At 38.7% G+C, this 12,673-nt stretch overlaps 1 protein-coding gene across 1 annotated transcript; it reads left to right on the forward strand.

The window, feature by feature from the left end:
* Positions 1-1,002: 1,002 nt before the first annotated feature.
* Positions 1,003-2,538, forward strand: LOC309796309 (germ cell-less protein-like 1; the record flags this gene model as incomplete). Its single annotated transcript, XM_082609344.1, has 1 exon — positions 1,003-2,538. One exon carries the CDS (start codon positions 1,003-1,005, stop codon positions 2,536-2,538), a length of 1,536 nt encoding a protein of 511 aa, XP_082465470.1.
* Between the last annotated feature and the right edge of the window lie 10,135 nt (positions 2,539-12,673).

The following is a 12,673-nucleotide window of genomic DNA, read 5'->3' on the forward strand; positions in this document are numbered from 1 at the left end:
CTTTCTATATACAAGGCACTATTTTAAGCATTTTATATTAATTCATTTAATCTTCACAACAACCCTATAAGACAGGTACTATTATTATCATCATTTTAGAGCAGGGGTTAGAACCCAGACAGCCAGCAGCATCCATGCTCTTAACTGCTATGGTAGATTAGCTACACTTACCCATATGTATGTTGAATAATTCATTCTGAAATCTTGCCACAGATTGTTCTCACACTTATTGATCTCTGTTTTCCATATTCCACCATTTTTCCCTTTTTAATAAAGGGAGAAGTAGGTGTTCATCCCCAGTCTCCTGGTTTTTCTGTAATATTCTACAGCTTCTCAAGGGTAAAACTGGATATTGTTTTTGACCTTGATAATTTATCTGCATATAGAGCCTTCAACTCCTATAAAGAGTTTAGATACTCAGAAATGTCTTACTTGCATATATACACTACCAAATGTAAAATAGATAGCTAGTGAGAAGCAGCCACACATTACAGGGAGATCAGCTGGGTGCTTTGTGTCCATCTAGAGGGGTGGGATAGGGATATTTATTTATTTATTTATTTTTAATTAAATTAAAAATAAATAAATAAATAAAGAAGTTAATTATGGCAATTAAGGTGCCTAGAGGACAGAGCTGGTATCAAGATGTAATTCTCCATAAAGGAATAATCACTAACTGTTTTAGATGGGCAAGAGTGAATTGTGTTCTTGAAATTAATGGGTAAAATTCGCACACAAAGGCCTCTGTTCCACCATCATCCTATGAAGGGAGCCTGAGAGCAATCATCCCAGGAGGGAAAGATAAACAGAGTGGAATCCCTGGTACGGAGTGCCCTTATCCGGCGGGGTGTGGCCTAGTGGGTGTGGCTTAGCGTGGCGTCCTCTCACGAGACCCTTAGAGCAAACGTCATCTGTACCCAGCAGCACTCTGGGCTGAGCTCGTGCCCGCGGCAACGGCGCCTGGAGAGGAAGCTTGTTCACTGCACCACTGAGGTATAGGCCATGGGAGCACAAAGTAGTCGGATGCCATGGCACTGGTGGGGGCGTGCCCCAGAGGAGCCAGGTGCCAGTGGCGGGGAGGAGGAGGCTGAGGAGGCAGTAGTGGCAGAGAGAGAGGAAGGGAACGAGAGTGAAGAGGCCAGACCCGCCGACAGTCAGGGGAGCCGCAAGCGGAAGACAGGCCCAGGGGAGCCGCTCACAAAAGAGCCCCGCCGGAAACATGCTAAAGATCGTTCATGGTCCGTTTATGAGGCACTCTTCCTGAGAGGAGAAGAGAGCGACGTGCGGATCTGCGCACTGGGGGAGGAGTGGAACTTGCATAGGGTCCACTTGTGCCAGTCAGGGTACTTTGCTAGCATGTTCAGTGGCGCTTGGCGGGAGACAAACATGGGTACTATAGAGATGCAGATGCCTGACGAGAACATTGATCGCGAGGCACTGCACGAGGCTTTAGGTTACCTGTACCGAGGCTCCATTTTCATCCCACCCGGTCGAGTCGTCGCCATCCTGGCCACAGCCAGCATGCTGCAGCTGGACAAGGTGATTCAGCGGTGCGGGGAGGTCATGAAGGAGACTGTCAGTGCCCAGACCGTGTGCAGCTACTACTACTCTGCTGAAAGCTACGGACTCCAGAACATCAGGATCATGTGTCTTCAGTGGCTGCTGGACAACATGATGACCCAGTGTAGTGAGGGGCTATTGCGAGAAGTCAGCCTGGATCTCATGAGAGAGGTCGTTGCCTCTTCACAGCTCTTGGTGATGGGGGTGGAGATGGACGTGTACACCATGCTGAAAATGTGGATGTTCTTGCAGCTGCAGCCGACATGGAGGGGCCTGCGCAGGGCCCTATTGCCTGACACCAACTCATGGTTTGCCAGTTACAGGTGGGATTCGGAGGGCACCCCTTTCCTGGAGACCGAGCAGGGCAGAGCCTTCGTGCCAGTGTTCCAGCAGCTGCGGCTTGCCCACATAATCTGCGACCTGACGTCAGCACTTGTCATCCACCAGGATGCGCTGATCCCTACCTCTTGGTTGTGTCCCCTGTACAAAGAGCATTGGCTTGGCCCCCTCTGCGTTGAGCAGACCAGAGAGCTCTGGCCCGTGGACGTCTACGTGTCTGACCCCCAGGGGAACAGCATGCGGTGCGGGGGCCAGCTCCACAGGGACAAGCAGTGCAGCTGGCGGTGGGAAGGCTTCAACTTCAGCTGGGACCTGGTGCTGTGCTACGCCAACCAGCGCATCATTTTCCGGTGCAGCGCACGGAAAAAGTACCACAGCTTCGGGGTCAGCCTACTCGGGCAGGGAAAGCTCGCGTTCCACCTGCGCCTGTTCTCCTTGGACAGGGATGGGAGAGCCGTTTTCAGGAAGAGCAAATACCAGATGCTTTCCCTGAGAGATGATCAAGAGCTAGAGGTAATGAACCTGGAAAACCAAGCCGTGCTTTTCCCCATAATATATGTGGCCTGTAACTTCCTGTACCTCCACCAAGGGGGGCGTTTCCCAGGGCGTTTGCCCCTGCAAAAATGCTCAGAGAACTGAGCAGCTCTTTCCTGGGGTCAGGGACGACCAGCTTGGTCCAGATGCCAGCTCCTTCTGTGGGACCAACCAGGCTTGCCCACCTCTGGTATCCAATTCTGTCAGAGGCTTTGTTGAACTGTAGCTCATAATCCTTGAGATTGTTTACATGAGCATATGAAGAGGACAAATTTTGAAGCCCCCCAAACTCCTCGAGAACTCATTTGGGCTGTTAATGTGGCAACCTGTCCTCCTGGTTTAGGATCCATCGACACCACCCCCCGCCCTACCCATCATTTCTGTGAAGCCAAAGAGCTACTGACTTTAGAGAGAAACTGTGAGCCTACCTACTCTACTACTCTTAGTGAAACTCTCTTAATATATGTGTTTCCTTTAGTTTGATTAAATGAATGTTAAAGTAAAAAAACAATCACCTTGTCTCTGAGGCTTTTCTTGATTACCATTTTAATAATTATAGTCTCCAATCTGGTATTCCTCATTTCTCTTTTACAGTCTTATTTTTTCTCCATGGCATTTGCCACCATTTTACCAGCTAAATTATTTAATTATTTGTGTTTTTATTGAGCCCCCAGTTATAACCTCAGTGCCAAGAGGGCAGGAATTCTTCTTTGTTTTAGACACTAATATGTCCCCAGCACCTAGAACATTGCCTATCATAGAGTAATTGCTCAATAAAAATTTCTAAAATATGTGAGTAAATCCAGCAATAGCTGGTTGCCCTCCTTCATTTAATGTCATAAAATGTAATAAAATAATGCTTTATTTTTGTTATTTCCAAATAGCTAAGCTGTACTTCTTGGTCAGAATTCAGACTTGGATGGTGAAATTCCATTTTTATTACCTTTTGAACAAGTCAATAATTCAATTATCTGACCCTCTCTTAGCTGATAAATGCTTCAGTAGATATCTCCCATCATTAGTGTATTATATTTCACAGAATATTTTGACATCTGTGACCATAAAGAAATTTCCATTTTTGTATCCTCAAACACCAAAATCAGTCTTGCTTTATATTTTATTCTTATTGAAACTATCCCCACCAAGTTTCCCTATCATGTGTGTAGAATTCTAAATACAAATGAATACTTCCCTAACTTCCTCTCAGAAAACTTTTTTCACTCCAACCACAAGTTATATCAGCAAAAAATAGTGATATCTATCAAATCACATTTACCTTCTTATGATAAAAATATGTTTGTCTGAACTTTTATTACCTTGATTTTTTGGAATCATGTAAAACAACTAAATATTTTACTATGCAAGACATTTGCATATTTTATATACTTCTGGATTTAATGCTTTTGTAAGACTGAGTTAAACAAAGGAGGAAAATTGTCATAATTCCCAAAAGGTATCAAAGAATTATGGTATCATTATAGTATCAGGTATTCATCTGACTTGCTCTGACTCTCATTATAGTATCATTATACTTCGTTTCAGTGTTATAGTAGTACTGGATTCTCTCTCCTGATCCAGTTCCTATACTTCACTAAAGAGTAAAAGAGCAAGACTTATGGTTGAAAGTGGTTGATTGAGCTCACACTTTCACCTCCACCAAGTCCCACTGAAGCAACAAAACTCATAGAAGAAAAATTTATAGGGAGATGCAAGAGGGAGGAAATATGGGGATATATGTATATGTATAGCTGATTCACTTTGTTATACAGCAGAAACTAACACCCCATTGTAAAACAATTACACTCCAATAAAGATGTTAAAAAAAAGCAAACATGTATTAAAAAATAAAATAAACCACGATAAATGTCAAAAAAAAAAAAAAGAAAGAAAACCCTTCCTCTCTCACACACCACTCTATCCCCAGCACCTAGAACATTGCCTGTCACATGGTAGTGGATCAGTGTATATTTGCTGAATAAATGAATATGTAAGAAAAAGAAATTTTTCCATAATAAAGCTAAACAATAGGGAGGAGGCTAACAATTCATACTTAGCATAATGTATGAAAAAAAGAAAGCATATATCAACAAAGAAAATAGAATGGAGCAAACTAAAAACGTCATATATTCTGGGAAAATTTTCTACAATTGGATTTTTAAATTTTCAATAAAAATTCAGAAAAATACCAAGCTTAGAGTCAACAAGCATCAAAATCTGATTGGCCATGGGAGTTAAAATAGGAGAACTAAATTAAAATAACTTCATGGCCAACAATTCTAACATTTATTAGTAAGATTACTGCATGAGAAGAAAGGATTGTAAAAATTAAATATAAGGAGGAAAGAATGGGCCAAGCAAAATAAAAAACATACAATAAAACTATAGTAAGTAAAACAGTACAGAATCCCCATATCATCCAACTTTCTTATGTACTCAATTTCTTCTCTAAACATCCTTCAATCTCCTTCACTGAAATCTGGCTTTCCTCTCAGAACGTTATTTTTGCTCAGTCCTTTCATAATTCATGTATTGTTGATACTCTATAAACCATTAACTTAGAAAGTTAAGTTGCACCTTCCTTGTTGCCCTTTCTTACTTACAGATGGCTCCTTTAAAACCTCATTAAAAATACCCAAAGATTAGAATCGAAGCCAATTGACTGTATCTCCTTCTCCATGTCACATAAACCTGAGAGGTTTATGAACCTCTCAAGTATTTTCCCTAACTATTCAAAGACTTTTTCTCTCAATCGTAACTTCTGCCAAATTTTGGCTTTCTTTAATAACCATGAATACAAACTTCTAAGATTCAGGCTTCTAGGCTCTTTGATTGGGAATTCTAGTGCATCATAACTTGTACTCTTCACTCCTATATATTCTTTCAATTTTGTTGTTCTTCATGTCAATAATGTTCTCACCAATACTCTAAAGTGAAAGGTCACTCTTGCCCTTTAAATACATAGTAAAAAACAATCCCTGAAAGAACTAAATTATCTACTTTCTCTGTGACCTCACCCACAAAGCACAGTACTACTGAACAAAGTCCAACAACATGGCAGATACATTCCACTATAAATCAAAAGCCCAGACAGTGAACGGGCTCACAACACTAATAGCAATCCTATTTCATTCTGTAAACTCAAGCTCCCTTTACCCACAACAGCTATAACAAAACTTTACTCAACAAGCATTCAATGTTGTACCTCCCCTCTGACTGCCAAGATATGATCTTGCTTGTAACTTACAGAGAGAAAGAACAGAAATACTTTGTCCTCTTTGCATATTTGCAGCCACACTCTCAATCTGAACATTGTATCGAATCCCTACACCATTTCTTAGGAAACTGACATTATTGACAAACCCCTCTCTCTTATCTGTATTAAACCATAAACTGTCTGCCAATTATTTCTTATCTCACTGTTGAGACAAGTTGAAAGCTGTAGAAACTGTGTAAGGGGTGATCACATTTATTATTTTCTTAAATACAAAAAAGTACATGTGTGTTTGTCTCTGTGAGTGCATGTACACACATGTATATGTAAAGATACACTCCAAATGTTAACAGGAGACTTGAACTTTTTGCTCCATATTCTTTCATTTTCACTCTTTAAAAACTACCTCTTAATAACTTATCACTAGTACTTTTTAAAATATAAACTTGAAGAAGAAACAGAAGTCAGATGTATCCTCACATCTAGTGAATCAGAGTCTCCGGGGAGGGGATTGAGCAAGTGTTATTTTTAAAACTCAAGAGGTGATTCTGATGCACAGCAAGAACTGAGACTGTAGAAAACAGTCTGGAAGCACTTCACAACATTAAAGATAGAATTACCATATGATCCAGCAATTCTACCTTTGGGTATATACCCTAAAGAATTGAAAGCAGACACTCAAACAGATATTTGTACACCTGTGCTCATAACAGCATTATTCATAATAGCCAAAGGGTAGGAAAAACCCAAGTGTCCATTGATGGATGAACAGATAAACAAAATATGGTATAAGACACAATGAAATGTTATTCAGCCTTAATAACAAATTTCTGACATCTGCTACAATGTGGATAAACCTTGAAGACATTACACTAAGTGAAATAAGCCAGACACAAAAGGACAAGTATTGTATGATTCTTCCTATATGAAGTACCTGGAGTAGTCAAATTTAGATGCAGAAAGTAGAATGGTGGTTGCCAGTGTTTGTGAAGTGGCAAATAGGGAGTTGTTGTTAAATGGGTACTGAGTTTCAGTTTGGGAAGATGAAAATGTTCTGAAGATGGATAGTAGTAACAGTCGCACAACAGTGTGAATGTACTTAGTGTCACTGAACTGTACACCTAAAATGGTTAAAATGATAAATTTAATGTTATATATTTATTTTTACCACATTAAACAATTTTAATGGAATTAGACCAACTCAAAAAAGAAAACAAGGACAGATAAATGTCTTTACAACCTCTAGTGGATAGGGAATTCTCTAAAAACAAGATAACTTGGTTCCTGAAAATTCTAATAAGCAATTCATCATTTAGAATAATGAGGTCCAGAGGTACAGACAGATTCAATAAGAAATTGAATATCTGTAGTGAGTGTCCTTTCTAAATCCAACAGTGGAAGGGGAGATACAGTCAAAAGAGAGACCACATGGGAATTCTTCCTTTATTTTTTGGCATTTTCTCCTGAAATCTGTAGAAAAGTTGTAGAGGTAATATAGCTTGGAGTACATAGTGGAAGGTGAAATCAGATTTGTAACTGTTGACCAAGGTTAATTGAGCAGAAAAAAAATGAACAGGAAATCTCAAAATAAAAAACCAATGAGATACAGGGAAAGCGACATGACATTCACTCTAGTTGATTTGCTTATTTCAAAATGACAAATAACCAAAAAAAGGAGAAATATATTCCTGGGTGAAGAAAGACATTTATAGATAAGGTCCTCTGAGAACACATTACCTGATCAAAGACCATAAATAATATACAACAGAGGAAGGACTACTTCCCTTTGAAAAGCTTTCTCTTGACTCCACATACCACTTGATCCATTATATGGCTCACCTTTTGTTTACTGCAAATTTATAAAAGAAATTGTCTAGACTCACTGTCACCAGAATCTCTGCTCCTAACTTCTCTTGAACCTGAGCCAGTCAGGCCTGCCCCTATCACATCTCTGAAACTGCACTGATCAAGGTCACCAAGGAAGTTTTTGGTTCCAAATATAATAATAATTTCTCATATTATTTGACCTACAGAGCACTTGACACAGGTGACCACTCCCTCTTCACCGAAATTCATTTTCCACTTGGCCTTCAGGATACCACTTTTACCTAGCTGCAAACTGACAGTGTATTTGCTCTTTCCTCTTTTCCTGGACTTCTTTCCTGGACTTCTATTATATATGTACTCATTACTTTGGTTAGCTCATCCTTAATACCATCTATACACTGACGACTCACAAATGTCTATCTCCAGTCCAAACCTCTCTTTGGAAATCTAGCTTTCTGTAACACATTTTTAACTTAACATCTTCACTCATATGGTTGATGGAAATACTAAACCTAACAAGTCCAAAACTGAGCTACTAAACTTTCATTTTAAATCTGTTCTTGTTTAAATATTCCCCATCTCAGTTGATGACAACTCCTTTCTTTCAGTTACTCAGACCAAATACCTGGGTATCCTCTTCTTGTTTCCCCTCTCTTTATGATTCTACATCCGATCAATATATAAATCCTATTAGCTCCACCTTCAAAATACAGTCTGTCCAGAAATAAACCACTTCTCACCATCTCCACCACAACACCCTGGTCTTTGTCATCATATTATCTTACTTGGATTACTTCACAGGCTCATTGCTTGTCGCCCTGGTTTTACCCTTGCCTTACTTCAGCCAGTTTTCCATATAGCAGCCACAGTGATCCTGTGTCGTTAGAGAATAAACTCTTCTTTAAATACCCATGTATCCCATATTAAGATATGAACAAAAGCTTGAAAAAGTTCCCAAAGTAGAAAATGTGCAGATCAGCTTATTCAAGTACAGAGCTATAAAACTAGAAGGTTTTAATAAAAATAAAAGCAGACAAAATATACTGACATAGAAATACAAGCAACAAGAAGCATACAAATTCTTTGCTATATGGTTCTTATGTCCCATAGGAAACTGAAGGTAAAATTGCAGAACATCTGGAAAATGCAGATAATGAAAAGAATATGTATCACAGGATTTGACCAAAGCCATGTCAGAAGAAGTTACATTGTTATACAAAATTAGACCATTAAGTATGAAAGAATAAAAATTAAATAAATTTAATAACTAAAAAAACATGAAGGGGTTTCCCTGGCGGCACAGTGGTTGAGAGTCCGCCTGCCGATGCAGGGGACATGGGTTCGTGCCCCGGTCCGGGAAGATCCCACATGCCGCGGAACGGTTGGGCCCGTGAGCCATGGCCGCTGAGCCTGCACGTGCGGAGCCTGTGCTCTGCAACGGGAGAGGCCACAACAGTGAGAGGCCCACGTACCGCAAAAAAAAAAAAAAATTGTAAAAAAAACCCCCATGAAGTTAACAAAAGTAAAGCAGAAAGAAATGATTAATAATGATAAATCAGATATTAATCATTTTGAACATTGAAAAATGGCAGAGCAACTAAATACTCCCAAGAATTTGTGAAAAATCAAGAAGATAAACAAATCATTAGCTAACATAATCAGCAAAGAATTGAGAAATCACAAATATAGCAAATTGCAAATTACATGGGGAAAATAATTTTAGATACAAATATTGTTTTAAGTAAAACATAATAACTGGCATAAATTTTATGCAAATAAACTTTTTAAAAATCTGGATTAAATGACTTTCTAGAAAAATATAAATTACCAAAATTGATTCATAGTGATAAATAAGACCTAAGCAATCTACTAACCACTATCCATGGAAGAAACTGCAAATATTTTATAAAGAGAAAATCTTCCTAATCATTTCCCACCCATATAATTTCTCAGATGAGTTTTGGAAAACAGAGAAAACACAGATAATTCCAAAGCTATTTAATCAGGTACAGAATACAGAAAATTAATTCAAACTTCCATGTTTTTAATAAAGTCAGCATTATACAGATAGCCAAATCTGACAAACTTAACACAATGAAAACTACAGAACAATCTTGTATGTTCTTGATGTCAAAAGCTTACATATTGGGTAGACCTTCCTGTAGCATAATGAGAGTAGTATCAACCACTTTATACCTCAGTCTCCTCACCTAAACAATGGGGAAATTAAAAACCTCCTAGAGGTTTTATGAGGGTCAAATGAGTCAATTCCATGTAAAGGGCTTGGAGAATAGCCCCTGGTTCATACTAAATGGATGGGTGGATGGACGATGGATGGAAGGACGGACAGAAAGATAAAGGTAGGAAGATAGAGATATACATTTATTTAGATTCATATTTAAGATTTATACTTAAAGTATTTACACACACACATACATCATACCATATTGGGTGTCCCCCTGTATTCCTATGTTTCGATCTCAAAGAGGTGTTACCATCAAAAGAACATAGATCTGCAGTCAAAAATTAATTTAATGAAAGTGAGTGTTTTATTTGTGTCTTTAACACTGTGCTAAGGACAGAGTTCCAAGAAATACTTCTTCAAATTGTCTTTCTTTCCTTCCTTTATTGATTTCCCTCATATTTGAAAACTATTTCCATGACTACATCCTCAGAAAACCCTGAAAAGTGAACAAAGCTCATCAGTCTTTAAATTTTTCCCTCCTTGTTACCACCTGCCCCTCAATTCTTTAGTGTTGGCTTAATCAACTGCATTTAAACCCCTTCCCTCCTCTTTTAGCCTCTCCAACCATGTTCTCTCTTCACATACTTAAAGTGCAAAAGCTAGAAACATCCCCTTGCCAGATCGATCCTCTCTCATAGGTCCAGGGAAAGTAACAATAGACTGTCTTAGAACCCGAATTTTCTTAATTCAGCAGAAGCAGCACAAATGCTGAGACACTCAAGCAATAGTAACTTTTATCTTGTTTCCACATGTACACACTTGTATGCATACATGCATACACACACACACACACAGAGTCCATACACACTGTAACAGAGCTAGGCATCATTCCATAGCAGTGTACACAAAATTACTGCCTTCTGTTCAAAGGATATACAATATTTGATTGTTTGGCTGAAACATTATTTGATTGCTCTCCTATTAATGGATATTTAAGTTGTTTATAGTTTATCTTTTGTTTGAATATACTCCACTGAATATTCTTATACAAATACCTTTGTGAATTCATGAAAATGTATGTTTGTGTGTGTGAATATGTTTGTGTTTATGTGTATATGTGTGTATATATATGTGTGTGTACATATATATATATATTTGTATATATTTAGGATAAATCACTAAAGTAGAATTGCTAGGTCAAACAATATGTGCATTTAACATGTTGATAATGCTGCACTGATTTATATCACATGGAAAGTGTTCAAGAACCCTCAATCTGCCTATCCTCACCCATTTTTAAATACTTTCCAATTTTATACGTAACAAATTATTTTGCATAGTTATTTTAGTTCATAGTAAATCATGATTGAGATTAATCATATACTTTCATGTTTATTGGTCATTTTTCTGTGACCTGCTTATTTAAAATCATGGGTCATTTTCCTACTGTGTTATTTTTTGTTGTTATTAATGTTAAGTCACTTTATCCATCAAAAATATAGGACCTGGTCATATGCATATCAATTTTTTCCAGTTTGTCATTTTCCTTTTGACTCTTTTTGTGAACTTAAATTTGGAACTTTAATAACATAGTTGATCTTTAACACCTTCTAGATTTTCTATCACTCTGAGAAAACCTGTACCCACACAATTTATTTTCAAGGGGTCTATTTTTGTCTTGACTTTTTTCCTCGCCTTTTTAAACATTTTAGGCAATGTCTTCTTCGTTAGTTAGCCAACTGTCCCAACAACACTCATCAAAAAAAAAAAAATCCAGGCTTCCCTGGTGGCGCAGTGGTTGAGAGTCTGCCTGCCGATGCAGGGACATCGGGACACTGGTTCGTGCCCCGGTCCGGGAAGATCCCACATGCCGTGGAGCGGCTGGGCCCGTGAGCCATGGCTGCTGCGCCTGCGCGTCCGGAGCCTGTGCTCCGCAACGGGAGAGGCCACAACAGTGAGAGGCCCACATACCACAAAAAACAAAAAAAACAAAAAAAAAACAAAAAAACTCCCATATTTCCCCACAGACTTGACATGTCAAATTATGCAGATAGTTGGGTCTATTTCTTGATGTTCCACTCTGTTGCTAATTCCTGCACTATTATAAAGCTCTACTGATTACTAAAAATTTATACTTTGTAGACCCAGATACTCCTCATTAATCTTTTTATCATAGTTTTCTAGTTGTACCCCTCCAACTCCTACCCCACTTTTTTTTTCTCTACCTCCTCACAAACTCCTCAGTGAATCTGCCTATAGTCATTACCTTGATTTCCTCTCCTCCAATGCATTCTTGAACCCAGTGGTTTCTTGTAACTCTAAAGTTCATTTCACAAGCCCAAATCTCTTCTCCAAGTTCCAGCACAATATGTATAGCATGATCCCATTTGCATGTGTGCATGCATGGAGTAGGGTAAAGGTGATTAATGTATGAATGCACGGCTAACCATTGTTTCCTCAGTACCTAGCACTAATATGTATTTCCTTCTGTATTCATTGTCTGTCTTACTTTCTATAATGCAAGATCCATATGCCATGGACTTTGTCTTGTACCATGCTTCATCTTTTTTCCTAAAGGATATTTTCACTGAATATGGGATGGCATTATTTCTTATGCTTATAAAGTCACTGAGTTCCAATAAATAGGAATTTTGTAAACCAACTGGTAGAGAAACAAACTTTCTCCTTGCTGCCAGCTCCAGCAGATCTGTACACAACAGCTGCCCCCTTCCCTGTGAACCTTTGGATCACTTTAGCTTAAGAAGGATTTCTTACATGAAAACCACCTCTTTGGGGGAAGATTAGCTTATTTTGGCAAGTGTGGCACCATTTCCCTAGAATGCTGCTAGGACAACTTGAGAGTGGGAAAAAATGTTATATTTTCCAGTCTATCCTCAACCCAGGCCATTCAACTGAGTACTACAGGGTACAAGGGTACGATTTTCTCACCTGACAGGATTCAACCCACTTTCTCAGAGCCAAATTTGCTGGGTTAGTAAGTCTCCTCCTGGGTACAT

Source organism: Mesoplodon mirus (genome assembly GCF_964341445.2).
Source record: "Mesoplodon mirus genome assembly, chromosome: X".
NCBI lineage: Eukaryota > Metazoa > Chordata > Mammalia > Artiodactyla > Ziphiidae > Mesoplodon > Mesoplodon mirus.